This window comes from Microtus pennsylvanicus, chromosome 12 (assembly GCF_037038515.1).
Source record: "Microtus pennsylvanicus isolate mMicPen1 chromosome 12, mMicPen1.hap1, whole genome shotgun sequence".
Taxonomy (NCBI): Eukaryota; Metazoa; Chordata; class Mammalia; order Rodentia; family Cricetidae; genus Microtus; species Microtus pennsylvanicus.
The window spans coordinates 53,165,749-53,190,275 of NC_134590.1; the positions used below are offsets into that span (position 1 = coordinate 53,165,749).

General features: G+C 43.8%; 1 protein-coding gene across 13 annotated transcripts in view; it reads left to right on the top strand.

The window, feature by feature from the left end:
• Positions 1-24,527, top strand: part of Ldb2 (LIM domain binding 2) — a 337,438-nt gene that overhangs the window by 117,909 nt on the left and 195,002 nt on the right. For all 13 annotated transcript variants that reach the window (XM_075943653.1, XM_075943660.1, XM_075943650.1 and 10 more), the window contains exon 2: positions 19,899-20,001. In XM_075943653.1, coding sequence (XP_075799768.1) covers positions 19,899-20,001 — 103 coding nt within the window. The remainder of the gene's footprint in view (positions 1-19,898; positions 20,002-24,527) is intronic.

Below are 24,527 nucleotides of genomic sequence, written 5' to 3' on the forward strand. Positions count from 1 at the left end.
TGGTCCCATGCTCTATGCTGTTGAGTGTGTCCCTCAAATTCCTGATTTCCCAAGGGTCTAATTTCAAAATGTTAGGATGACATGCATGGTCACACCGCCGCCACCACACCTCATTTATGTGGGGGTGGGAATCGAACCTAGAGCTTCATCCACGCTAAGCACTTGGCAGCAAGCCTCTTTGCCCACTTGCTTAACTAAAGCAAGCGAGCTTGTTATTGAACACCTCCTCTCTGTCAGGAGCTCCATCCTTAGCCCAGTGACTACTGGATTTATAAGAGAAGAAAGCAGGGGGTCAGCGATGAGCTCAGTGAAGAACGCTCGCCTTTGTATGAGAATAAGGCTCTGCGTTTGAGCACTGCTAGGAGGAAGAGACAGAAGAGAGGAGTAGCAACATCAGGAGATGATAGACTCACAGAGACACATGTAGGAATGCCATGACTGGTGGCAGCAGACACTGGAATGGTGTATCCGGAAGCTAAGAGATGAGACAGCCAGGACAGCCAGTGTTGTCCAGAAGTTGGGGAAATCTGTGGAAAAGACGCCTCTCCTAAGGTCTCTGTATGATCAGCCCGGCTGTCCCTCTCGTCTCTGAGCACAAAAGGAGTGAGAGCCTAGACTGTAAAAGATTTAGGCACTTTACTGAAGCACCTCCAGAGCGCTGTCTACCCAGCGCAGTTTCCCAGTGAAACCCCGCACAGTCCTGTGCCATTGTTCCAATCCCAACCCAGGCAGCATTAGCAGCAACTGAGCCCAGCCCCTCCTTCATAGAGCCACAGCTGTCGCCCCTGGAGCTGCTCTGCTCTCTGTCTTTCTGTCTCCGTTCCTAATTCCTCGTGGGCAGAGGACAGACATAATTCACTTCCCCAGTCTCAGATCCTGGAAAACACTTAGCACTCAACAAACTTGCAACAATAAGCAAACGAAACAGATTCTTGACTAACGCAAACTTTCTAAGGCCCTAGAAACCGTGAGCAACTACATTTCTGTTTATTAGCTCTACTGATTTCATCTTTTAAGATTCATTTTAGTTTAAGTGTATGTGTGTGTCAGTGTGTGCCTATGTGCCTATGAGTGTCAAGTATACACACGTGGAAGTCAGAAATGCTGCAGCCCTCTCGAGTTAGAAGTGTATGTGAGACACCTGATGTGGGAATTGAACTGGAGTCCCCTGTGAGAGCAGTTTTCACTCCACCGAGACATGCCTCTAGTCTCCTGTTGATATTAATTTTAGTATTTTTACATTTATATATTGTGTGTGTTCGCATGCACATGTGTCCCACAGAGCACACATCAAAGTCATTGCTCTTCTTTTAACAAGTGGGTGTGGGGAGCAAGCATCTCTGCCCACTGAGCCATCTTGCCAGTTCACGGATATTACTGAGTATCCATTCTCTGCCAGAAACTGTTTAAGTAGTTGAAAATAGAGTGGGGGTAAAAAACAATGAAGCCACTAAACTTCTGCTTTCCGGGGGTCTCTGGTCTAGAGCAGAAGTTGGGGCATGGGTCAGGTTAAACCAGCAAGCATGTACAAGGGTGTGCTAATGGTGCCGATCTCTTTGGACAGTTCTAAGCTTCTGAAAGGAAGTCAATCAATCAGATTGAGGGAACACTGACTCCAGCTCCCTCAGCTAGATGGTGCTGAGAAAGGCTTTGTCTCAGAGATGACACTTCTTCTGGAACTTAACTATTCAAGAGGACACATCTTCAAGATGGGAAGGACAAGTCACATAAGCACAGCACCCCACAGAAGAAAAGGTTACCATGCGGGATTCGGAATCAGGGAGAACTCTCTCTAGCAAGGGACAGAGGGGCTGAGGGTTTGGACTAATGCCAGTGAGGCAGACTGGTCCTGTTCCTCATCCACTGAAGCAAGAAAGTTCCAAGTCGCAGGCAAGGGACTTCTGTGCTTCCACTCTGAGGAATGTTGCTCATAGAAAATTGCATTAGATGTTTATGGCTGGGAAGGAGAGGGGACACAGCCTTGATCAAATCCAGCCTCAGGAATGGGGCCACTTTCTCGCCAAGGCCAGAGAGAGCAAAGCCAGACCTTGCATTTTCTTCTCATTAAATCATAGAAGGCCAGAGGGGCCACCCATGGAGCCTGTCCTCACTTGGCAGTTTATGCCTGGCCTTTACTTTGTTTGAAGCTTTATGTTCTTTGTGTTCTAGCAAAAAGGAGAGGCAGAGCCGACTTCTGGGACTCCCCTCTCCACTGATCTTAGCCGTACGCCAATGTACAAACCCTTCAGCTATTCTGTGTCCTGTGGTTTGGTGCCAGGGATGTGAGAAGTGGCCTCTTGTTACAAAGTCATGGGATTTGTCCTTGGTTTTTGTGTTTTCTTGAAATCATAGATGTCTCTAATCGCTTCTATGGGCCAAAATATTCCTCGACTGAAATTCTATAGGAAATAGAGTTTGCTTTATTAAATAGCATTTCTAAGGGATTTGCAGGGTCTTCGGTTGTGTTTGTTTTTCTCTTTGCTTTTTTTTAATTTTAATTTGTTGCAATGTATAATTGCTTGCTCCTGTGCTGAAATTACTCTCTGAGCTTCTACAATCATGTAGTATAATTCCCTTTATGACTTGGGAATCGTTTTTAGCTTTCTGCTACTACGGCTGGACAAGGAACAGATGAAGCTGACATGGCACTTCCTTTGAAAGTGACCTCCTTCCACCATGCGTCTCCCAGGATCAAACTCAGGTCATAAGGTTGGCAGCCCTGAGTTCTTTGCTTTCTCTCTGTGCGCGGTGGGGGGGGGGGGGAGAGGCATTGTAAGCAACAGATCTCTGACCTCACACGAATCTCACACATCATGGGCCAGGAAGGTTTATGCAGCTGGCTCGAAGAAATGGCCTCCCTTCCTTAGAGAGGTGAGATGATGTAGCCAAGATCATCAGTACAGTCAGGGTCAAAGCTACAGAGGCAGCCCGGCTCCTGCAACTCCCAAGCCACCCCTCTTCCTGTCTCCATCCTGTAGTATGATTTTTCTAAGGTGTAAACAAATCGGGGGAAAAACCTGCTTCTGGGATGTTGGCACAAAACAAATAACAAGCAATGAAATGCGTTAGTGGGTCCCTCGTCACGCACTATTGGTAATTAATGCTGGTTCTTTACCTGGAGGAAAACAGTTCTATATTTACTTAATACAGAGAATGGTAGCATACCAGGGCTTGGGCATATACTACAGCACTAGGGCTCTCAGAGGAAACAGACCTAAGAGAAGGCTCTAGATGATAAGAAATTGAGTCATATTGTTATAGAGTCTGATAAGTCCCCAGATCTGCAGGTGACTCAAGCAAACTAGATTCCCCAGAGATACAAAGCCCAACAATGTTAAGTTGGGATACATGACCAGGGCAAGAGGGAAGTACAAGCCCAGGCAGTCAGGCAGGTGGAGACCCTTGCTTTTGTGCATGTGTGCATGTATGTTCATGCCTGTTGATGTGTTACGTGTGTACATGTGTGTACTTACGTATATATGCACATGCATGCTGTTCCTTAGGTGCTGTACACTTTTAAAAAAAAAATAAGTCCTTTTCTCTTTTTTTGTTCCTTACTGTTTTTTGACACAGGGTCTTCCATAGGCCTGGAGCCTGCCTCGTAGACCAGGGTGGCTAGACAGCAAGCCCCAGGGATCCCTCTGTTTCTGCTTCCCCAGCACCACCACACATAGCTTTGATTCTTATTTATGTGCATGGATGTTTTGTTTACATGTATACATCTGTAACACATGCATGTTTGGCACCTGTTGGAGAGGCAAGGGGAGTCAGATCCCCTATAACTGAGTTCCAGAAGGTTGTTAGCCACCATGTGAGTGCTGAACCTGGGTCCTCTAGAAGAACAGTCAGGGCTCTTAAGTGCTGAGCCATTTCCTCCATTCCTCTCACCTAGCATTTAAATGTGTTTGAACTCAGGTCCCTGCGCTTGCAAGGCAAACACTATGCCAACTAAGCCATCACATCCCTGGAGTTACTTCTTGGACAGCTTACTAGTTCTGCCCAATCTTCAGTGGCCTGACTGATAACCCCTTCATAGAGAGAAGGTCTGCTTGGTACAGACTACCAGCTCAAGTGCTAACAGTGTTGAAAATGCACTCACAGACACACTCAAAATAACACAGAACCAAGTATCTGAGCACTCATGGCTCAGGCGAATGGACATACAAAACTGATGATCCCAATATTGGAAATTTGAATTTTGCCTTCATTAAAAGAAGCCTTGATCGAACTTTTTTTTTTTTAACTTTCCTTGAATTTCATTTATTCAATTGTACATTCTAGTGCCTCTTGTCTATCTGGAAGTATAAGAAAAGCAATGTGTCCTTCCCACTCCATAGAGATGATGTAGCAATTCTCACTATTGTTTTTCCTTTCACATGTAATTCTTACTATTGTTACAATTATTTTCACACTGATATGAAAACATCAAGTCTAGGGATATGTAGGCAATGTTTACATGTTTGTTGCATGTTATTTATCGTACATATTTACCGTTCATAAACATTTTTGCTTTGCTAAATACAATTTTATTTTAAATAGAGGCACACTCACTGTAAGTTAGAAAGATTTTATGTATTTATGACTTTGGTACTTGCTCATTGGCTAATTTTGAGTAAATTATCTAACTTCCCCCAGTCTTGGATTTTTCTCACATATAAAACTGTTTGGTTAAGTCACAAATAAAACAAAGAAGACAGTGTATGAGATACTGCCTCTCCAGCACTGGCACCTTCAGTGTTGTTGTGGGTAGATGGGGGGGCAGAAGTAGTCCAGATGTGGAGTGAGGACAGGGCAATGTGAGGCACCTCAGCCCCTATAAGTGAACAGTATCAATTACCAATAACCAGCCTGTGAATAACGAAGACAGGTTTTAGAGAAAGAGGGATTGATTGCATAGGTGTCATATAGCTCAAGATGAAGAGCACATTTGTGTTCTTTCTCTCCCCACCTCTTCACACGTGTGTGTGTGTGTGTGTGTGTGTGTGTGTGTGTGTGTGTGTGTGTGTGAGATATGTGATATGTGAGACATTGCTCGATGGGTCCCTCAAAGGTGACAGTTGTTTTTTTCTGGGAGAGTACCAATATAGGCCTGAGAGTTCACATACAACTACCAGGCACTGTGATACTTACCCATGTAGAAGACTTCTTTGACATTGGATGCCACGTCAAAAATTTGCCCTGATTAAGGGCACCTGTCAATGTTTCCTTTCTCTCTTTTTTGGGGGTTTATTAGTTGCTTTGTTCATCACTGTGACAAAGCATCTTTCAGAGGAACTTAAAGGAGGAAGAACTTATTTGGGTTCACAGTTTCAGAGGGCATAATCCATCATGGTAGGAAAGGAGTAATGGCTGGGGACGTTTTGTCGGTGACGGTTGGGACTTATAGTGAAATTTTTTCCACATCACAGTAGATAGTTAAAGAGCTAGACCCCATTCAGAAGTGACCATAAGCTCAAAGTCCTGCCCTTACTGACCTACATCTTCCAGCTAAACCTCACATCCCATAGGTTATATAATCCCCCCAAACAGTGCCTCCTGCTGGACACCAAGTGCACCAGCCCATGAGAGATGCTTCACACAAACAAGAATGGGTGACAAGAATAGTACCTCTCCAAGACAGAGAGCTCGAATATAAGAGACTACTGGGTTTATTTATTATTTTATTGAATAATAAACAAAAACAAGAAAACAAAAATTAACATGGACATTAATATGGGTTTGCAATAACTTGGTTTTATCAATTTTTTGTTTTAAAAGAAATACATTTATTGACAATTTTGAGTTACATTATGGAAATGATGTGCTCATATCCCCTGATATTTTATATTGAGTTGATTTTTGCTTGCTTGTTATTTGTATAGACATTAGTCCCCATCCAGTGTAGTTGCTTATACTGTAACATTTTCCACCAAGTCCTTTGACACTTAAACTGTTAATATTCTGAGGTGTGCGAAAGGAACTGCTTGTATCTCATAAGATCTATCCTCTTGGCGTGTTTCAGAGTGCCCTACATTCCTTAGATCAAAAAGGCAGTTATCCTCTTCTATTTTCTACTGGTAGTATGAAATTTATTATACTATGCACTCATATGCTTATATCACATACAACGTATATTAATTACTAGAGACATAATCAATTTTTACATGTGAGAAATAAACTGTCACAACACTATGTATCAAATAATTCATCCTGAGCAGATATGAAATTCTTTCTATTGAACAGACCCCATAGTAATAAAGCAAAAAGTAGTTGGTTGAACCCATAACCATGTGCCACTGTTGAACCAATGAGGAAATCTTGTCAGGAACGTCAGTTCTGCACAGGGCTCCAGCACTGGGGAAGATCACTGGTTTCTTTTCTCTCCCAGCACTTCCTGCTTCCATGGAAGCTAACTAACAGGCAGGGAGATAGATTCCTGGTCAGTTCAAGATTGATTTTTTTTCCCCCAAGGCCTGTACCCACAGTGAGTGTTGCCTTCAGCAGTGGGGTCTCACCCCGGGCCTTCCTGCCTGATGAGGCTCTTTTCATCCCACGTGCCTGACGATGCTCTTTCATCCCGCTCCCACGTGTGCTTCTGCTGTTTTGTTCTCCGTTTGGTCCCACCCACTGCCACTCCAGCCCATCTTCTTCATTTCATATTATAATGTACGAATACCGTCGTGGTGCTGTAAGCTGCATGTAAACAATATTTTAAGGATTTCTGTTTTCCTCTTAGTGTCCATATAGCTTCTTGAATCATTTCTCTGCAGTAGGATAAGCATATTCTTCCTTTTGGTTTTATTTTTTTTTTCCTATTACAAATACTCCCACGGTGAATAGTTTTGTGTAGAAAGCATTTACATATTCCTGGATGATGTCCTCTGGATGGATTCCCAGGAATAGAATTACTGAGTCAAAGGGCATGAACATTTTTAATTCTTTTAATTCATGGTGTGTATTTATTTAAAAATTTCAGCTGAATAAAGATTCGGGTAAGTTCCTGGTGCTCTACTATGCATTTGTATCGGGGTGCACCATGCCAAGTCACTCTCTGTCTCTTACAGTGGGGTCTCATCACCTTAGCCCCCTGCTTAACAATACCCTCTTAGGACTCCTTCCCATGTGCCCTTTTGTTCTGTGCCCCATTCTAGCCTCCCTTTCTGCCTCTTGGCCAGTCTTCTTCACTTTACATTACAATGCACAAATCCGTTTGCGGTGTTATAAGCCATATGTAAACATTACTTTACATAATGCCCTGTGGACATTTAAGGAGAGATTAGAACATTCTCTTCAGTGAATTTATCTTTTCTTATTTTTTTTATTGTTTATTACATTTCCTGTATATTCATTTATTCAAGCAGTTATTTAGTAAGCACACATTCCCTGCTTCATAGTGAAGCATAAACAGGGTCTTATGAACCGTTTCCTCATAGACAAGACAATAAACAACAAACTAATCAGTGAAGTGCTTCCCTAGAGGAAAACAGGCTGATCCCATAGGGAGCTGGCTGCTATGGGTTGGATGATCTGAAGTGTTGTCTTCAACCTAAGATTGGATTGACAAGGGACAGAGAGCTAAACCAAGCTCAGGAAAGTATACACTGAGTGGCAGAAACTGGTTCAAAATGCTCTGGAGAAGGCAGAGTATTGCCTGGGATGGGAGGAAGAAGCCTGCAGCAAAAACCGAACCTCTCAGCTATGAAGGGGATGCAAACCAGAACAGGAACAGCAAGGCAAAGTCCCAGGTCTGCAGTTTTATGTGCTCAATGCAACAAGCAGTGGTGAGGACCTTGGGGAGTCTAAGAAACAAGGGACGGGGGGAGGGGGGATCTAATCCAATGACTGTCAGAGGGTCTTCCAGGCCTCCCTGAAGAGGTTACAAATGTGCACAGGTGTGCAAGTAAACAGATGAAATAGAAAACCACCACACTGTCCAGGCTGGAGTTATAGAATGATAGAGGATTGAAATAAATATAGTGGGATTTCTAGGGATCCATTATTGAAGTCCTTGGAAAGTTGTGTTGGAGGCATTGGGCTCAGAAAAAGAAAGGAATCAACACATCCCAGTATGTTTACCATGGCAACTCAAGGGTTGGCAGCCCATCACTGAAGAGGGCAAGGAAGAGGGAGGCAAGATTAGAGAAGAGCTCTAGTCGGGAGGGTCTGGTTGTGGTCTTGGCTAGTCAGAGGCCCATGTATAGTTAGAAAGAAGATCAGCAGTTAGCTGGACCTGTAGTCCTCTAGTCCGCGGAAGACCTGGGAATGTGACAGACTAGGGTGAAAGACAGGGCATTAGGACTGTCCAGCGAAAGGGCTTGCAAGGAAGACGTAAAGGAGACACTGAATGTCACCAAGATGTGCTGAGTCTCTTCTATGTCTGTTTCCCTTGTTTCCTTTCTCAAAGAAACATATCTGGGCTTTCTTTTCTAATGATGTCCTAAGGCCTCAGTCCTGGCATAGTTCTGTAACATTTAATGCAGATCCGAGAAATGATTTCTGTCCTTTGATCTGCTATTCTGATGCATTTGGGTGGGGAAGACAAAAAAAAGCTGTTGCATCTTGCAAATCTTCACCAAAATGTTCTCTTTTTTTTTTTTTTTTTTTTTTTTTTTTTTGTACTTATGTCGGAGGAGAAGATGCTGCCCGTGATTCTCTGGAGAATTTTTTTTTCCAGATCCACAAGCGACTGCCTCACTACAGGACTCTGCCACTCAGGTCCTCTTCTACAGCGGGGTGTGATGCCCTGTGCTGAATTGTCACCCAGGAGTCCTATGCACCTGGAGTCACACTTCACTGAATCATTTGCAGGGCAGATTCACATAGGGGCTCCTGTGTACAGTTTTTGATAAGTTAAATTGCATCTTTCCCTCCATGCTTGAGTATAAAATAAGAAAATGAACCACACAGGAAGAGCCCAGAAAGTCCCTATACTGGCTAGTTTTCTGTGTCAGCTTGACACAAGCTAGAGACATCAGTGAGGAAAGAGCCTCAGTCGAGGAAATGCCTCCTTGAGACCCAGCTGAAAGGCATTTTCTCAATTAGTGATCAATGGGAGTGGGTCCAGCCCATAGTGGGTGGCGCTTTCCCTGGGCAGGTGATGCCAGGTTCTACAAGAAGGTGAGTTAAGCCAGTCAGGGGAAGCAAGCCAGTAAGCAAGCACTCCTCCATGGTCTCTGCATCAAGTCTTGCCTCCAGGATCCTGACCTGTTCTTGTCCTGACTTCCTTCATGGTAAAGAGCAATGTGGAAGTGTAATCTGAATAAACCCTTTTCTCCCCAACTTGCTTTATGATCCTGGTGTTTTGTCACAGCAACAGAAACCCTAAGACAGTCCCTCATGTTGCCACTTACTTAGCTTGGGATCTTGAGACTTTTTTTCCCTTATTTTTTCTAATTAAAATATAATTATATACTTTCCTCTCTCCCTGTTTTGCCCTCTAATCCCTCCCATTTATCAACCCCTTGCTCCATTTTAAAACCATGACTTCTTTTTCTTTGTTATTGTTACATGCAGACAAAGACACACACACACACACACACACACACACACACACACACACACTTTGCTTGCCCTGCCCATTTAATGTTACTCATATTTATATTTGAGGACTGACCCGTTGGTCAGATAACTAATTAGAGACTTATTCTTGGGAACGTCTATTTCTCTAGCTCTTAGCATTTCTTTGTCGCCAGCATCTCTTTGTCTATTGGTGAGGCCCATGTGATCCCTCTTTACCATTTTAGCAAGTCCATTGGTACTGTCCTTGTGCTGTTTAGGCAGCTATACTGTTGAGGTATCTTGGGGAGACGCTTTCTAGCCCTTTCTAGGAGACACAACCCCATAGCATATTTCCTGGTCCTCTGGCTCTTTTTTTTTTTTGGCTCATCTTCCTTGGTGTTCCCTGAGTTTTAGGTGCAGGAGTGTGTTGTAGATGTATCCATTGGAGCTGGGCTCTCCACGCTTACTTCTCTCTGCATTTGACTAGCTGTGGTTTCTTGTAATGGTTTCCATATGTTGCAGAGCGAAGGTTCTTGAAGGGGTGAGAGCTATACTTATCTGTGTGTATAGGGATAAATATTTTAATTGCAGTTAGGTATTGTGCTGGCTTACTAGAGTGAGAGGAATAGGTTCTCCTCTAAGATCCACGCCCTCACTAACCTCCAGGAATTTGCCAAGTTGCCGGCACAAGGCATATGTTTCTTCCTTTTGGGTGTGCCTAGGTCCAAGTAGAGAGTTGTTGGTTATTGACAAGATGTGAGTCCCCCTTTGCTCCTTAGGGTTATCGTGCCCTGCATGCTGCTGTCATTATGGCTCATAGGCATCACGACTGGGTAGGTCTACTGTTGGCTTCCTCCCTTAGACGTTTACGGAGCATCTTTCCATACCGTGAAAACTAGTCCCCAGCAGGAGCGTCTCAGGTCAGATCCAGCTTGGTTCCTTGGGAGCTTGTGTATGACATGCATGGTGCCAGCAATGGAGACTTGCCTTCAGCATCTGAGAAGCCACCAAGGGCAACAGCATAGCCTAGACTGCTTTGGGAATCTCTGGAACTGCCCTTACTATCTACTCAAAAAGGGTTTCTTATGCCTGGTCTTGGGGGTTTTGTTAGTCTATATGCTTCTTAGGGGTTAGGTCTATTTCTAAATATCCTGGAGATGAAAGTTTCTCCATGAAATTGTGATGATGACCATACCAACCAAAGAGGGACACTGTGAGGCCTGGAATGCCACACGGAATGAACAAAAGTAACTGCATTATTGTTGATTACTAACCTTTCTGTTTGTAAGACACAGAAGAGGCAAGTAGAGTGTGTAAGAAATTGACAGGAACTCAAATGTAGACAGAAAAGATTCTTATTTTCTTCCAACTGTGATGAGTCTGGTGGCAAAGAGAATAAACACACACACACACACACACACACACACACACTACAGTTTTTGATGATCCAAATGCAACATTTGTTATTGGAATATTCTTAATTAATTGTGATTTAGTAAAACAAAGTTGGAGAAGGAAATACATGATTTTCTCAGGTATTTTTAGGGAAAAGACACAGATCCGTCTTTTGTTGGAGATGTGTGTGTTTCAGAGACAGAGCTCTCGGGTTTTACTCTACCTCTTTTCCACGGCAGCATCTACTTGCACTGAGTTGAATATAGCAATCCCTTTCTCCAAGGAAAGCCTTGAATTGTTAGCGAAATTCTACAATTCTCTATCGACAGGGACGGTTCACTGTCATGGCAACATGCAGTTTTAGAATGTCTGCTAAGCTGATAGCAAGCGTTTTCTAGCAAGCAAAATACAGTTTAGCTGAGCATAAATGAAATCAGAGTTGATAATTTGAGAAGAAAAACAAACTGTGGAAGGTTTTGTTTCCCATAAAATATCACAAAGATAAGTAGAAAACAGAGAATGGAAGGAAGAGTAGAAAGAAGAGGAGAAGAGCCTTCAAATTTCTGCCTGTATCTATTATGTGCTTCTGCGGTTAGAAGCTAGCAAGGGAAAATGGCCCAACATCTTTAATTTTGTTTTTGTGTCTCCACAAACTCTGTGGGGGCCATGGAAATCCTTGCTTTGGGTTGCCTGTTCCATATGGGGAAGTACCCCACATTCAGGACATATAATATTACCTGGATGTTTCAGCGAATGAGGTTATTTGGGGGGATGTTTGGATAAAGGTATGTTACCAGATAGTAATAAGTTCAAATGTAGGCACAGGATTTCCCCGTCTTTGAGTTTTCTTTGAAACCGGTAGCTGTGCAACTGCGCACCAGTGTGGAACTCCTGGATCTTTGTTTCCTCATCTGTGAAACGGGCTCAGAGACTTGGTGTAAGGGTCTGCTCTGAGGCTTAAGAAGCTGTGTTAGGGGATGACACAGAGTTCACTGCTGACCGCTATTATTAACATGTTCTGGATAAACAAGGTTTATTTTTAAATCCCCAAATTTGGAGGAAAGCTGGTCAGATTAAGATAGCAGAACGATTTCCCAGCATGGTGACTCCTAACCTATAATCTCAATGGCTTGGGAGTCTGAGGCAGAAGGGGTATGACAAGCTTGAGGCCAACTTGGGCTAGCTAAGAGCTTCAGCCACACAGCGAGACACTGACCTAAAAAATAAATCCAAAACTAAAAGGGAAAGATAAAGACTTGCAGTCCAGGAGAATAGATCCCACGTACCTCCTGAAGGTCATGAAAAGACAGGAGGCAATTTCAGGGGACCTTTCTGTCCCCAAGCTCAGTGTAAGAAGACTAACAAAGACATTTAGGAATGCAAGTGTAACCCCGTTGGCTGGCTTCAGTTTTTCTAGGAGGTTAGCTGACTGGTGTAAATGCAAGTGACTGAAATGAAGGGAAGATTAGCATAGTGCTGCCGATGTATATATGCACAGGACAGGGTGTCACGAGCTATTCTTCCAGTCCAGAGCACAGGATACTAAAGCCAGTCAACACCCTGCCCACCCCCCACCCCCTGCTTTCCCACCCCTTCACAGCCCTCTTTACTTAGACCTGTTTTAGTTTAATTAAACCACGCACACATTTTTAAGGAGTAGACGCTTTAAGTGTGTTTCGTTCTTTGGAGGGGGTATATGCGTACCACGTGATGAGTGGTTGCCATGGTAATTTCTCATTATTGTTGAATTGAAAAATAATTACTCTGGCAAAAATCCCCCGTAACCTGTCAGCGCTTAAGTTAAAGATGCCGGGGGGCATCCCCAGTACCAGGATCATGTTTTTGGTGGAGAGGGACAGAGTAGGAACGGGAGAGAATCTGGGCTGGGAGCAAATGTGTCTGTGGATTTTTTTTTTAAAAAAATATATAATTAAGGACCTTTTTCTCTTGTTTGGCAGGAGTATGCCTCCCTTACTGATGTATGACTTGGCTGCCGGTGGGACTTGGGCTCACCTGTGAGTGAGACAAAAGGAATAAGGATTTTAATCCCTGAAATGCATATGGGGATTATTTAGGATAGATGCGCTTCAATGGTATTTTTACCTAATTAAAATATATGAGGATTGTCAGCAACAGAGCCCTTGCCAGTGTTCAGTCCTAGCTAACTTTGTTTATTTACCTGGAAGTTGCTGTATGCCATCGTAGTTTGTAGAGTTGGGAAAGGGATCCAGTTTTTTCCTGCTGCTATACATCAGCAGCATGGATGGGAAATACGTGTTATCCGGGAAAAGGCAGGTCTCCCAAACAGAAGCCCTGTGACAGGTGCCCAGCTAGATCTGCATGTGTGTTGGGGTGCTGAAAGCTCAGGACTCCTCTTCTCTGGTCACTGCACAGGACCTGGAAGCATCTGTGATTTCTTTCCTATGACAGTGTCAAGAAGCGTCTGCCTTTGGGGTAACAGAGCTCCTAACACACCCTTCTTCTCTGAACCGACAAACTTTTCTTACCTTATCATTCGTTCCTCGGTTCCACTGGTGCCTCTTCTTACACACAGGCATAGATGCTTCTCCTCCTGGCAGAGCCAGCCTCCGCTTTGTAATTACGTGGCTCTTGCTATCGATCCCACTTGGAAACCCATCACTTAAAGCTACCCTTTGTCTCATCCCTACCCGTGTATCCATCCATCAGGAGAGAAAACTTTAATAAAGAAGTCCAAGGTCTTCCTAATCAAAGGACCAAAGAACAGCCCAGCATGTTCTCCACACTCAGGCCACCTCAGGTATCTGCCCCTGAGAAATTCCCACACACTTACAGAAAGGGATGTGATGGAGGGTCTCCCTGCAGCACTGTCAGCCGTGATGGCAAGACATTTGGCATCATTAGTGGGGAAATGTTTTAATAATGTTGAATGTGTTCATTTCATGCATTAGTGTGTGGCTCATATAAGAAAAAAGGGCCCCCAGGCTATAAAGTGGATAGATCTCCAGGCAGTTGAGGACTGGGCATGTAGCTCAGTGACGGAGCACTGGACAATGCATGCGCAAAAATCCCAGGTACGATCTCCAGCGGAGCAAAATAAACCAAGAAAACAATTAAAGTTATGGCACTAACAAGATGGCTCATCAGATAAAAGCTCTGCTGCCAAGCCTGATGACCTGAGCTCAATCCCTGAATCCTATGTAGTGGAAGGAGAGAACTGTCTCTGCCATCCACACCTGGGATATGGCAGGGGTGAGCCCTTTCCCTCACACAGGGCACACAATAATTAAATTTAATTAATAATAAAAAAGAGAATAAAATTCATGTTTAAAGAAGAATAATATATTTAAGCATTTAAATAAAACATTGGAAACGATAGGATTGTATATAAATGTGATCAAGGGTGCACTTAAATTAGAGTTGGGCTTGCAAGAGTCATATGATTATTAGGAGACAATTGCTTCCAGGGAGAGGAGAGAAATATACTGTATGATATGGAGACCCTGGGCATTTATTTTTATTTATTTTTTAAAGTCACTAAAAATGAAACCAAGTTATCATTTGAATAATATCATTGCTGGATAATGGGCCTCAAATTCTCACCACCCTGTATGCTGCACTCTATCCTTTGAAGTAAAAACAGGCTGGCTCATTCAAATATGGTCAGTAATGTGTTCATGTGCTATAAAGAATCCTACCTGAACTCTGACTTCAGAACGGCAGTGCTGATGAGAGGCAGGTTTGGAAGCCTCAATGCAAACTTCCAATCTGCATGTCTGTGGTCCTGACTGGTAGGAGAGAGAGAAGGGTTGCCATGTGGTTCAAAACCTTGATACAAACATTGCCTCCGTCTCTCTGCTTCCGCACTCAGAATCTCAGACTCCTACAGTACTCTAGGAAGAAACTCCTCAGCTGCGGTCAGGAACCTGTCCGCCTCCTGATCCCCTCTTGGTCACTCATTTCTAAGGAAGGAATCTGGCCAGAGATGAAGAAGGTAGCAATGCCCAGTGACCCTCCTTTGCCACAGTCAGGACTGTGCCTGTACATGCTGCAAGGCCATGAGTCAGCAGTAGTTTTCTGTGTTCTTCAGTGGGGCTAAGTGGGCAAGCTTCCCCAGTCCAGGGGCCAGCAGAAGAGAAGAACAGGATTTGGTGCTTGCCCAATCTCCCAGGTCACAAGAATAACACCATAACACATGATGCCTGATGTAACCTCATGGCCAAAAGCCCAGTTTCTACCAGTTTGGATTCTTAGATGTTCTGCAGAGGGCTCTAATGTGGTTCAGCAGTCATCTCTGGGCTCTAGTTAGTCATTTTTAGGAAGGCCTAACCACTTTCTTACATAGATTTATTCTACAAGATTGCCACCTCATCCTAGGAACTGTAGCAGGCAGCAAAAGAGGAGGTTGGTAACAAGAAACCATGTGTGCATGTGCGCACGTGTGTGTGTGTGTGTGTATGTGTGTGTGTGTGTGTGTATATGTGTGTGTGTATATATGTGTGTGTGTGTGTGTATGTGTGTGTGTGTGTGTGTGTGTGTGTGTACGTGTGTGTGTGTGGTCAAAAGAGACCCAAACCCGTAAAAGGCTAGAGGAAGGACCGTCTTCATGAGAAGCGTCCTTGAGCACATGCCCAGCTGCCTGCTAGCTTCAACCCCTGTGATCTGTTTCAAGGTGGAAAAGAAAAATCACCATTTCAGCAGAATTTGGATAGAATTAGACAGAGTGTATATAAACTTTCTAACCACTGTCTTGTTTAGTTTCACTGAGTAGCTTCCAGTTTTTGGAATTCAGATTCCTTTTTTACAAGTGATGTAAACGTCAAATGAAATCACAGTGAAGACTCAGAACAGAATGTATCAAGCATTCACTGCGTGCAGCTTTCTTCTCAGTCCTCACAGACCACCAGGGTTAGTAGTCCCTTACCAAAGCCACAAACATGCAAAGGAGTCAGTTGCCTTGGTGAAGGTCATTAAGCCATTAAGAGACAGATTTTATATATTCAAGTTAGGGTAACTTGGAGGTTAAGGACATAAATTCCCATAAGGTTGTGAGCTCCACTTGTTGGAGGCAATTAGGGCAGTTATGAATACAAGGTGGTTTATTGCATGTAAAACACTTAGAAATACTGGGTTATAGGTCTCGCTCTTAACCCATAGGTCTAGATGTGTGGGCTTTCCACAGGCAGCTTCCTTTACATGCAGCTGAGATGGGACTGTCCAATGTTCAATAGTTAATATTATTTTTTTCCCTCAGGATCTTTTCCTTCCCTACATTAACATTTGTACCCTTATAATTAAAGATTAATCTAAAAGTGTTGTACATTTGTGCTTTTTCTAACTTAAAATATGGTCCAGAAAATTTTAATTTAAAAATGATTGTTGTTATAAGTGTGTGAGTGCATGAGGGAGCAAGTGCATGTGCATGTAGGCATGTGTGCATGCGTGTGTGCATGCGTGTGTGCATGCGTGTCTGCATGCGCGTGTGCATGTGTGTGCATGCATGTATGTGTGCATGCGTGTGTGCATACGTGTCTGCATGTGTGTGTGCATGTGTGTGCATGTATGCATGTGTGCATGCGTGGGTGTGCATGTGCGTGTGCGTGTGCGTGTGTGTGTGTGTGTGTGTGTGTGATGTGCCTGACTGAAAACAGGAGTGATCATGCTTTGGCATACGTGCAGAAATCAAAGCATTACTCTCGGGGGTAAGGAGTCAGTTCTTCCCTTCCACTGTGGGTTCCCGGATTGAATGTAGGTTGTCAGGACTGCATGTCAATCACCTTTACCCACTAGGCCATCTTGTTAGCTGTAAACATAGCAAAGAGTTGTTATGACTATTGAAAATCAGCCAAGAAACAATAAATTGACAAACAGTAAGGCTCTCTGGATGACTTTGTCCAGGAATTTTCCCAAGTTGGATTAAGATAAGGTATGGGTATGATAAGAAGTTTTAGTAACTTAGCCAGCAAAACGGCCAGTCCTGTATGTGCTTGGCAGTCTGAACTCAAACAGTCCCTCTTCATGTTTGGGGTGTTCTTTGAAAATGTGTAGCGATACCAGTTGTTCCACGCTGCTGCCGCGGCCTTGCTCTTTGCAAACCTGTTCTTCTGCAGTCAGTTAGGATGAGGTGACCTCTCTCCTTGGGTCACACGCCTTCTGTAACTTCTGCTCACTCTCATGGAAGGTTTTTTGAGAAAATGTAAGGGTATGCACAAACAGTCCTCAGGCTTCTTCTAGTCCGAGCATATCCTTTTTTTCCCCAACAATCTCGTGCCAGCCTGGGCTCCTTCTTAGTTTTTGTCTCGTCCTGATTCTTTTCTTCAGCTGATGTCTCAGAGACCAAGAGTAAGATTGTAGGAGGATGGGTGTGGAGACCCGATCCAGTCTATGGACGCCCAACTAATGAGCAAGGCAAAAAGGTGGTTTTCTAGTTTCCACTCAGGTCTTGGGGTTATTTGCAGTTTTCAAAGAAGTAGTTTAACCATCTAGATTCTAATAGCTAGGAAGCCTCAGACATAGGCTTGTCCAAAGATGGTCCACAGGAGGAAATTCTACGAGTGACGTAGTACCTAGCAAACCTGAGCTTGAGTTCTGGCAGCAAATCAGTACTACAAAGCAGAAATCTTGAGAAACAAGTGGGCCTGAAGCAGAGTGGTCCTGCTGTTTCTCCCTCTCTCTTCCTAGTACCTCATTTCCCCATCCCTAAAGAGGACAGCTAGGGAGGCGTGGCACAGGGCTGCAGCAGAGCAGAGAAGACAGAAAGCCAGACATCCCGTGTTCTAAGTCCCCTTACTACCTTTCCATGAGTGAGGTTACCTGGTAAGTTACATTTCCCACTGAAGGTTTAGTTTCTGTTGTTACAAAGCTCAGAAAATAGTACAAGTAGCTACATGTATTCATGGAATCATTTCTGTTGAGAATACCGTGGACCTGACACCATTCTGAGGACTGGAGGATGCAAGACAGAATCAAAGCTCCTGGTGGCAAGAAGCTAATCTCTGTGTTGAGAAGGAAAGCAAAAGTAAAGCAAAAACCAGAGATTTGTGGATTACATTGAAAAACACATAAAAAGCAGAATAGCTTTTGGCGAGTGTTGAATACCATTAAGGGTGATTTTATTTATTTATTTATTCATTTATTTATTTATTGGTTATTTAAAGTCAGATAAACTACTGAGTTCATCATTCCAAATGCGGTTTATTTCCCAAACTGATTTCTCTACTTCCAAACTCATGAGATTTTCTAAATGCTTTAGAAACTTCCACAGTTTATATCTTGAAGTATGGGGGTCTCAGAAACAGTCAAGGATGTCTTTACTTGCTCATTTGTTGTTCTGATAGTGAACTGTGAGAACAGAACTCGTTCCTTACTCGGATGCATATTCTATGGTATTGAACACAGCAAAGTAGCAATAAAATTTTTAGAAAGGAGACCAGGGTGGGAGTGATTTTGTATTTACTGTTGTGTTTTCTGAAGGGAGGCGTCGGCCTTAATGCGGCTATTGGGTGGAATTCAGAGGAAGGAGACAGAGAAATTCACTTGTCTGAACTTCTTCCGTTCTGCAGGAGAGGGCGACATCAATCTCCCCAGGCTTCTTAATTGTTCTTGGAAGGAATGAAGGCTCATTCCTGAGGCCTTCCAGTGATGACAACTTAAAGTTGTCATAAGCAGGACAGCTTAATGGTCAGCAGGGCGGTTGCAGAGTCTCTGCCAGGGCCCCAGCTGTGGGGGACCCTCCTGACGCCCCACTCATCTGACAGGCAGCTGGGAGCCATCTTCCCTCCAGTCTGGCACCAAAGCACAATCTCTGGAGAAAACATTTGCTTAAGAATTTGGGGGTAAATTGAACGCTAACCTGGACTCACCTCAGCATCTGCTGTGGGTCCCTTCGTCTCTTGGGGACGAGCAATTTGAATGTTCCTCAGCTACATACATCCTTTCTAACGCGTTTTCTAGATGAACAAGGGGATCACTCAAGAAAAGACAGACTGACGTGGAAATCCTGCATTCCTGGACTTTTCTATTCTTCACAAGTATTTTAATAACAAGAGAGTTATTCCCTTAAAAAAAAACAAATTTAGGGGCTGGAGAAATGGCTCAGCGGTTAAGAGCACTGATTGCTCTTTCAGAGGACCCGGGTTCAATTCCCAGCATCCACATGGAAGCTCACAACTGTCTGAAAATCCAGTTCCAGGGGATCTGACACCTTTACACCAATGTACATAAAATAAAGATAAATAAATCATAGAATATTAAAAAAAAACTTTACCAGGTGTGGTGGTACATGCCTTTGCGCCCTTAATCCCAACACTCAGGAGGCAGAGGCAGGTGGATCTCTGTGAGTTCGAGGCCAACCTGGTCTACAGTGTGTGTTTAATCCCCCCCCCCCACATACACATACTAAAAAAATTCTTCAAGAAAATCCACAGGCATAAGACAGTTGCTTCTGCATTGGTGTGTGTGTGTTTGTATGTGTGTACGGCCGATGCGACTGTCTGTTACAATGATATCATTGTATAAAAAGTAAACTGTGAAAGTCCTTATTTGATCAAATCATTAAAAAAGAAAAATGACAATTGTTGGCCTGGTTGTGATATTGGGTTTTCTATAGGTAAAAATGGACCCGAGACAGCAGACAACAAAAAGCAAACACCCCACAAAAGTCCTAAAGCTACAATTTTAAATGTACTCATATCAAATAACCACCCCTCCATAAATAAATACACAGCAATTGCATTTCAAAGCACTTTAAAAAAAATCTCTCCAACTATGTCCTCAAGAATTAATTTTTAGTTGGTTGATTTGGTGTTAGTTTGTCTAGTGAACTGGAATTTGATCCCCATTTGAAGCAATTAATTTGAAAGTGACCACATACTACCCACCCCCTCCCCAACCTCCCCACCGCATATGCTAAGTAGAGAGCCACAGTTGGTGGTGGTGGTGGTTTGTTTCACTGGTTATCCCCTGCCCTCTTTATCTTGCCCTCTTTGAGGTAGTTGAAGCTTTTTGCCTTTGCTTGTTAAGTAAATGACCTACCTGTCTCTTTGCAGGACAGCGACAACCTCTGGTGGGATGCCTTTGCCACGGAATTTTTCGAAGATGATGCCACATTAACTCTTTCATTTTGTTTGGAAGATGGACCAAAGCGATACAGTAAGGAAGAAGTTTATTTTCTTAATATCTCCCTATTTTCATGACTGTACGGGAACCACGGGGGTCCGAGGATGACACCCTGATCTGACACCTTGACAATAACACCCCTGCCCCGACAATGTGCCTGCTTCCCTCCAAGGCACTGCTACTGAGTAGCAGCCCAACTCAGCACTGTAACGTTTTCATCTGAGGCTTAGACTGTTTGGTCACTTGCTGATTTAGAGAGTGGAACGGAGATGCACCAAACTGCCCAGTAAGTGGGCAGCAGAAGGATGTGGGTTGGGCATGTGTCTTGTCTGCGATTCCCTTTTATCCCTTAGGGTTCATGCTTCTGCTTATGAAAGTTTCCTTTAAAAAAAAAAAACCCTCACCGTCACAGGACCAGCCCCATCCTCTAATCCCTGCTTATCTGCGATCTCAAGTATTTATTTGACAAGTGCTATCTTTTCTCGCGCACAGGGGAAGCCACAGCTGCTTTGAACATACAGTTTGGGATTAGTGTTGACAGAATTATAGTTCCTTGTCTTTCTGGCGAGTGATAACTCTGTAAAGATCCCCAAATTACAGCCGGTGGCACCTTGGGTAACAGCTGATCTGTCCTGATTAGGTTCAGCCAACTTGTCAGTCATCAGATTTGCTGGTTGTACTATCAGACCAGGAACCGTAGATACATCAACAAAAAAGAAATTAATGTCCACTCAGATCAGAGAGACACGCTTTCAGAATCAGCCTTACTCACAGGAAAGGACCTGTCAGGGGGAAAGTGGCCCCATGTCACAAACCCAGATGATGATGATGATGATGATGATGATGATGATGATGATGATGACATGAAGCAGTCTGTTCAGAACAATTGACAGGTGATAGGCTCGTGATAAACATGGTTCAGAACACTGATATTGGCTGAATAAGTTCAAAAGTCACTAGGGAATAATGCGTCTTCGTTTTTAATATATGGATGCTTTAGAGAATCTAGTACGATCTGGATCTATCGTGTGATAAATTAACTTATCGTGCTAACATATACATGTAGTGACTTTGTGGGTCAGCAAAGGAGAGTCTTCCATGAAGGGTTTGTTATCCCGTGGTAACTTGTTCTAAGGGTTTCTATTTAGGATGTTTGGTGTTGTGGACTTATTTGAATAAGAGGATTGGTATGCCAGCCAATGGTCGAAGTGTTTGATGCCAGCACTGGAATTCCCACTTCATAGCACTGCTGCCTGTCCCCTGTGAGTGCCCCAAGCCACCACAGGCCCTAGAGCAGCATTGCAGAAGCTGTGGGGAACTGAATGAGCTCAGCTGTGCAGCAACTCTTCCTTCTGCTGCCCAGTCAATGGTGACTGATTTTTACCCAAGCAGGCACCGCCCTCTGAGCTGACCTGTTTATTCATTCAGTTATCTGTTTATTTTCTGAGGTAGAGCTCAGATAATTCCAAGTTATCACTATTTTACTTTTCTGGACATTGCCAGTTGGAGAATCCTCAGGGGCCCACTCAAAGAATTAACTAGAATTGCCGTGTTAAGCCTGCACCCACGAAACAGATTCTTGCTCTTCCCTCTGTGCACCCTGTTCCCAGGTATCATGCCAGGTGAGGCAGAATCTGTGCTCCTGAAAAGTCTGTGTCCATGCACAGGAGGAAATGCTTGACTGTGAACCATCATTGCCCAGGTTTCTTTGTTTCTCTGAGCCAAAATATTTCCCGAGTGGAGAAGAGAAACAAGGATGATTGACGGGCTGGAGCCGAGTCTCATCAGCAGACTCGCTGACAGCCTGGTGATGTACGCACCCGGCTGATGTGCGGAGCGGTGACAGCTGATTGACAGCCCAGGACTGGGATACAGAGAAGATGAAACTTGCCTAGAACATCTGACATGCTGTTTATGTGGTGCTCCCGAGCACTGCCGTCTTAGCCCCTTGTGGATGCAGGCGCGATATGCCAGACTGGGAAGATGGCTGTCTGTCCCTGAGCTAAGAGCTGAGGGTTTTTCCTTCGATGACTGGCAGAGAACAGAATTTTTTGCATTTCTGATAGGAAAATAAGACTTACCTAATAGATTTTTTTTATTTGTAGGAAAATTTCCCCAATTATCCATGCTAAACAGTAAGAAATATCCCTAGGTGATTTATAATCTTTCCTAGAATAGCGTATTCCCATCCTCATCTGTGCTGTTAGAGGACCCTTGCAGTTATGAATATCCTATCCATGAGCTATCCCAGGCCCCGAATCTGTATTTGCTTATTTACATTTTGTCTGCTCTCTCTATTCTAATGCTAACTCCAGGTGGAAGTTTGGCTGAGAGCTGAGTTCTCAGGTTGCGGCAAGAATGTGCATGCTGTAGCCAGTGTGTAGTAATATTCTGAGTGAGTGAACAAGTAGATAGACATTTAGGGAAATGTTTAGCTCATCAACTGGAATGGGTGGCCTAACGCGCCTGGACCCAGCTCTCTCAACTTTTCAGTGCCGGGTGAACTTGATCCGTAGTCATTGCTCTGCTGTCATTTTCAAATGCTCTAGAATGTCCTGGGATCTACTCTAATAGAAATGAAAAAAAATAGCAGTATAACAACTCTGACAAGGGATTGTGCTTTGAATGGCACAGTTTTGTTTTGTGACATCATCGCACAGACTCTAAGCTGGCTTTGTACTCCCTCGGAAGATGTGGGTGACTGCATCCATCTTCTGGGTTGTGGGATTCCAGGTCTGCACTACCAAATCTATCTCATGTGGTGCTGAAGATCAAATCTGAGGCTTCGGACACTTTCCCACCTAAGCTCCATCCTCTATCCCAGCCCCAAGATTCCTTTCGATTTTGTAAAGAAAGAATACATGAAAGTCAATCTTGGAGGGGGTTGGGTGTTGGTGAGATGAGGGGGTAAGGAGGCGAGAGGTGGCAGGTAAAAGGGTGAGGGTGGGAGGCAGTGTTTCTGGGCTTGTGTCTGCTAATTACAAAGTCACTTGGCCAGTTCACTCTCTATTTTCTCCTCTGTCTCTGTCTCTCATACATACACACACACACACACACACACACACACACACACACACACATACACACACCCTGTCTCTACATTGTCCCATAATTAAGGGAAAAGAAATGACTTCATCAATATGCCAATTTTGGGTAACAGATATAAGGATCACAAATAATTATAATGCTTTTATTCAAAATAGAGGACCCAGGAAGTCAGTGATACATATCCTTAAAGCTCCCGTCATGCCAGCTCTGTGACTCTAATCCAGTGTTTTGTGTTCTTAGTCTCTTCCCTAGGCAGTGCAGAGACAACCCCGTGAGTTAGGTTGACCACCCACTGCTCAAAGCATCTTGCTTTTCTTTGCTCCTCTTAGGCATGTAGCAAAACTGTGTTGTCTGCTCTGTTTTCTCAGGACAGTCCCAAACATCTAACAGACATACTCTGGGAGCTTTCTCAGCAGACCTAGCCAGTGCCAGCTACATTCTTAGGAAACGTGTATATGATTCTGGAGAGAGATACAGAGGACCATGTGGTGTACACATAGAACCTGTGTTTTCCAGGGGAAAGAGTGGCCATAATACTACCATTCTGCGTTCTGCCGGATGAAGTGACACCAGCAAAGCGCCTAGGATGATCTGCAGCACACACACCCGTGTCTATTATCACTGACAACAACGAACTGCCTTAGCTTCACCATGCCTTTTGGCCATTCCAGAAGCCCGCCTTGTAGTAGGGACTTGCCAAGTGCAGTGTGTAGAGCTTGGTGCTGAGGCTCCCTCAGTAGGTGGGATCCCGCAAGACCACTTCGCTGTGCAGTTCCCGGCAAAATGCAGCCACGGTGAGATTCTGCTTTTTCCTGCATACATCTGCCCTGTAGTGTCACTCCCACTTCCGGTGCTGGCAGCAAGATCCGGAAGAGGAAAGCAGAAAGACGGCTGATTAAACATACGCGCCGCTCTGTACTGCGGAGGTCCAGAGGGTTTAATTAATCAGGTTAAAGTTGGGGAGGGGTGAAATAAATGAGAAATGCCATCCTGTTGGCCTTCTTCGTAGGAAAAGAAACTTTTAGGTTGATCCCTGAACTCAACCCAGCTTTAGGGTTTCGAAGAAGTCATTTTGGAAGCATCAGTAACTTCCACAGGAAGTGGAAGTTCAGTGAGATGAAACATCAAAGGTTCTTAGCAGCGTTTCAAGCCCTGTGAAAATGTTTCATGAGCCTTAGCCATTGCTAGTAGACCAAAAACCAATGAGCCTATTACTCCCTCTAGATCAAAACCCAGGACATTTTTGGCAAACTTTTGGTTGTTCCTTTAACTAGTCTGTGTAATTTTAGGTCTCAACTGAGGTTTCCAGTCGTTGTCCATTATACAGAACTTATCCTGATTTCACATCTGGTCTAAAAAATGAAGATTTGTGGAAGACTATCCACCTTCAAGGTCGCAACCAAACACTAATCTTTAGCTGTTTGGTGGAAATTTCACTTCTCAAATAAATTAAAATTAAATGAATGAATAAAATAAAACAATTTAGGAATGCCACTGCCACTGCTACCGTT